General features: G+C 33.3%; 1 protein-coding gene across 1 annotated transcript; it reads right to left on the bottom strand.

Moving 5' to 3' along the window:
* Window positions 1–3,762: 3,762 nt before the first annotated feature.
* Window positions 3,763–4,700, bottom strand: LOC103551498 (olfactory receptor 6C74-like). The gene is given in 2 exon segments (XM_008521029.2): window positions 3,763–4,331; window positions 4,334–4,700. Coding segments are annotated over 2 exon segments (936 nt in total).
* Between the last annotated feature and the right edge of the window lie 369 nt (window positions 4,701–5,069).

The following is a 5,069-nucleotide window of genomic DNA, read 5'->3' as shown; positions in this document are numbered from 1 at the left end:
CAAATGCCACATGTGAATCATATTTTATCAGTGAATATATTAACCTTGTTCTTATCTCTTGCCATTCATTAATTCATTAGTTAATTTATTCCTTTCCAGGCAGTGGTTTAAATGATGAGAATGTAGAAATGTGTAAGATGTAGGCTCCTCTTGAGGAACTTAGAGGCCTCTGCAGGAAACAAATATAGTCAATTACATGAGCTATGATAAGCACCATTGAGAGCTGACTACAAAAACTACCAAAGTTTGAGCATGGATTGACCAACACTGCCTTATCCATCAGAGGAATGGTTTGCAGACAACAACAGAGTTGTCACAGGATATAGGAACTTAAAATTCTGTAGTTCCCAAAAAGATGGGAAAAAAATTACATTGCACCAACACTCTAGGAAATTTAGTCTTTGGTCCTGGCAGTTATCAGGAAATTAGGAATATAGACCATTGTGAATGAGATTTCCAAGAAAGAGAAATTTTGGAGGAAGAAATGCATTACAATCTTTAGGCAGAGATTCACAAAGTTAAGGAGGATAAGTTCCCCATCATGCTCAACATTGTACTTGAGAAATAGAAACAGGAAAATAAATTTGCAGCAAAGTTTCATCTGTAAGTCCAAGTCTAATGAACTCAATCTCCATTGATTGATTCTTATTCCTTTTCATGAATGTTATCAAAACTACACAGCAGAGATGATTAAATTAGTAATAACAGAGTTTCATTTTTCATTTTTTAAAATGATGACAACCAAAGAAAGACACTTTTGAAGAATCACATACACTAACAAGTATTTTTTTTCCTACATAAAATGTCATGTGATAGCTAAAGTCAAATAATAGATCAGCTTAGGGATCATCAGATACTGAGAGATATTCCCTTTTTCTGAACTTGTATAATTCCTGTTTGTCAAAATGGACTTTACCTGATTGTTTCCAATTTGACACATTATTATAAGAATATTTTAGAGCCAGGGCATGTAAGACACAGTAATTGCATTTTCTATTGATATTAAAGAAAAAATGATTGAAGAATGTTCTAAATGTCAGTGTCAGCTATAACCTGTGTTCCAAAAGCTTCCCCTCAACTATACATTTTTAAGGCTGTGTTGTGTCTATCAATGTTATACTTTCCACACTTCATTTTTCATTCATTACCTGAATTTAAATTATAACCCTTGAATATTATTCTATACTTTTATTCAAATAAAAAACCTCATTTGTTTATTATTATTTATCATTATCCTACTTTTTGCTAAAAGTATCAATCTACCTTCTTTTTTACCGTTGATATTAAGTTGAAGAAATACGTTGATGCTTTCCTAAATCTATGTGATATATGGAAAGAAATGTAACTATAAGAAAGCTAAATAAAAAATAAATCAAAAAGGTTTTCCTTAATTTCTTCTTCCTTAATGATACATAAATGGACGTGTATCATTTATAATTTATGATTCCTTCAACTCATTTATCATTGTAAAAAACCATACAAAGTTGATCTGCATATCTGTGTGATTTTCAAACCAGAGTTAGGTATTTGTTGCAATTATTATGCTGCCGCATTCCTGAGGGGGTAGTGGTCTTCAATAGTTTCTTATGATCCTCACTTTATTATTTTTGCAAACATCTTCATTACTTTTAACTCTTTGAGTTCCACATTTTCTTTACACTCAAATATTTATTTTACCATTTACAAATTGCCCAGATTTACCCAAACACGTGTTTTTAATAGGTCCTAACAGAATTATCCTGGAAGTTATAATTGTTGAGTTTTGTAATTACCCATATTATTTTTACATTATTATTTAACTCTTTCATGTTCTCTTACCAATACTTTATACTGAGCATTTCTATGACGTACTTATTTAGCCGCTTTCTCTAAGGTCCCAATTTAAGCACCTGTTAAGAAGAACATTAATTTTATCTATTTCTCCATTTCTCTTGATCCATATCCACGTATTATTGTTCTCCTCTTTTACTAATCATTACTTCTAATTATTACTACTATGTAATCTTTTACTAATCATTACATAATTCATTGCTCCTCAATAGGAGTAATGAAAACTAAGCATTCCTGACTTTGCATTTTCACAATTCTAGTTTTTAGTTCTGTGTCTATCGAAATGGTCTTATCCTTACTGAGCTATCTGTTGCTCCTATGAAGAATGCTAATAATAATTATTGTATCACACTATTGTTTCCAGAATTACATTTAAACACCAACAGTTCCTGTAATTTAGTGAGTAGTTGACAAAATAGAAATCTTATTTTTATATCATATTTGTTGGTCAGCTTCCCTCACTAGATAAGAAAAGCTGAAAGCATTTCAGGGTAAATTATTTCAGCGATTCTGGTGGAAGCTCTCTTAAGATATGTTTTACCTGTTTTTAAGAAGCTATGTTAACTGTTCAAGATCCAATTTCAAAAAATGACAGCACTATTAAATTACCCAGGGATTCAGAATTCAGAGGCCAAAAGGAGTGATTCTATTAGATATAACGTGAGGTGATATGTCATAGACTTACTGAAGTACCAGAGAAGACAGATGATGTAACTTTAATCTGCCTGGGAGTGGGAAGAAGTAGGAATGGGAAAGTCTTGGTTTAGCAGTGCTGGACTGTTCCTAAGAGTCACAGAACATCCTTTATGGTAAATGACTAGTAGATGACAGACATTTAAAACGATACAAATAAAGCATTTCGGTATAGCTCAAAGACAAATTAATGGTTTAACTTGGATAGTATGTTTTAAGGAAACTTATCCTGATTGGCACGTAACACAATAAAAGTGAAAATAAATATTGAGAGAGCCGTAGGTTTTACTTTTATTAGGTTGTCTCAACATGTTATATGTATTTTTTTTTTTCGCTTTCTGTGCTCTTGAAATTTCTAAAAGTTAGATAGTGCTCCAGGATTATTAGATCCTAAAAAGTGATCCCCAAAGTGGGGAAAGTATACACATAAATGATCAAGGAAAAAACATAATCAATTATTTAAATAACCATTACTCTTGAAACATATTCATGACTCTAATATCTTTTAAGATTCAGTTCATTAACAAATTGTGCACAACCTATATAATTGTTCAGTCAATTATATACTTAAGTATTTTCCTTCCTAGCTGTATTTCATTCTGCTCTTTTAGACAGTAATTTCTAATGTATTTTCTTCAAATCTATATCCATAGTTAAAATAAAAAAGAAATGAAAAAGAAGTTATAACCTGATGTACCACATTTCTGGAAAAAATATCATGAAACGTGTGTATGTGAAAACATTTTTTATTATATTAATATTTTTAAATTCTGGTCACAACACAGAAATTGGTTTGAGTTCCTGAAATACCAAATGCTGACCTAAAGTTTGAAATTCTGTAAGAAAGTGTTTAGTTTACTTTACATTTTAGATTCACTGGTAGGAGACATAGCTATATATGTATATAGCTATATCTATGATGATTTGGAAAGAATAAATACATTGAGCAAGCATTGCTCTCCGTATTTAACAGTTATTTACATGCAGTATCCAATTAGCATCAGAAGTATCCCAATTTATTGAGGTAGATTTTTGAGTATGAGAACATCAAATAAACATTGTATTTCATTATTAGTTTTTTAAAATAAACCGGTAAGCCAACAAAGGTTTTCATCTGTAATTGAAATACTCGTAAATGTTAAAAATTCTCTGATAGAAACTAAACAACTACTATTGGATACACCGGTGTTATCTGAGACTCCTTTGTTCCTTTCCTCTCTATATAATGCAATAGGATATTCATTTATTTGAGAAAGGAACAACCCTGTGCACCGTATTCATAAATGCTTTTTTCACTTTTTGGTTCCGTAAGGTGTAGATGAAAGGATTCAGAAGTGGAGCAATGGAGGTATTGAGCACCGCAATTCCCTTGGAAAGAGATATTCTTTGTTTGACGGATGGTTTAACATACATGAAGATGCAGCTGCCATAAGAAAGGGATATCACAATCATGTGAGAAGAACATGTTGAAAAAGCCTTTCTCCTCTGACTAGTTGAAGGGATTCTTAGAATGGTCAAGGCAATATAGGTATAGGATATTATCACCATTACCAACGTGACCACGAGTGTTACCACAGCTGAGATGAATGCCATCATCTCCAGAAGCTGTGTGTCTGAGCAGGAGATATGCAGGAGGGGAGAAGCGTCACAGTAGAGATGATCGACAATGATGGAGGCGCAGAAGTCAAGGTCTAGGCCTAAGATGAGTGGTGGAAAGATGACAAAAAAACCAGCAAACCAACAGCTGAGGACGAGCTGCATGCAGATCTTGGTGTTCTTGATGGTGGTGTAATGCAGGGGCTCACAGAGGCAACACAGCGGTCGTAGGACATAGCTGCCAGCAGGTAAAACTCTGATGCTCCAAGAAGGAAGGCAAAAAACACTTGAGCAACACAACTGTTATAGGAAATGGTTTTGTTACCAGTTGCCATAATAGCCACCAATTTAGGAATGCATGTAGTAGTATAGGAAATTTCTAAGAATGAAAAATTCCGAAGGAAAAAATACATGGGGGTCTTGAGGTGAGTGTCCACCAGGGTGAGTGTGATGATGGTTAAGTTGCCAACGATGCTTAGCAAGTAGGTGAGAAGCAGGAAGATAAATAATACAACTTTCAATTGTGGGTCATCAGTCAAACCTGCTAGGATAAACACTGTCACTTTTGTGTGGTTTCCCATTACTGGCCTCTACTTCTCCAGTTCTAAATAGAAAAAAAAAAAAAGGGAAAATGAAGGAGAGAAAACGACAATCTCGATGGAAAAGTCACAGTGCTAACTAATGTTTAAGGTAAAGTTAGTAAAGCGATGTTTCAGATAGAGTAACGCAATGTCATTGATGTTTTAAAGATGGTTCTGCCAGGAAGAACCATAATTTGCATTTACAGAATATCTGGACAGAGAATTCAGTCTTTAGTTTGCAATTCTACCACAAAATAACCTATATAATGATATAATTGTTCATTGTTTTTATGTGAATGAATTAGAGGGACTTTTTAAGCATAGAAAAATGCTTTTTCCTCCCCTGACTTTCTGCCACAGTTGGAATGG

This window comes from Equus przewalskii, chromosome 5 (genome assembly GCF_037783145.1).
Source record: "Equus przewalskii isolate Varuska chromosome 5, EquPr2, whole genome shotgun sequence".
Lineage (NCBI taxonomy): Eukaryota > Metazoa > Chordata > Mammalia > Perissodactyla > Equidae > Equus > Equus przewalskii.
The sequence above is the reverse complement of the archived record's forward strand: the minus strand, read 5'-3'. Positions and strand labels throughout refer to the sequence as shown.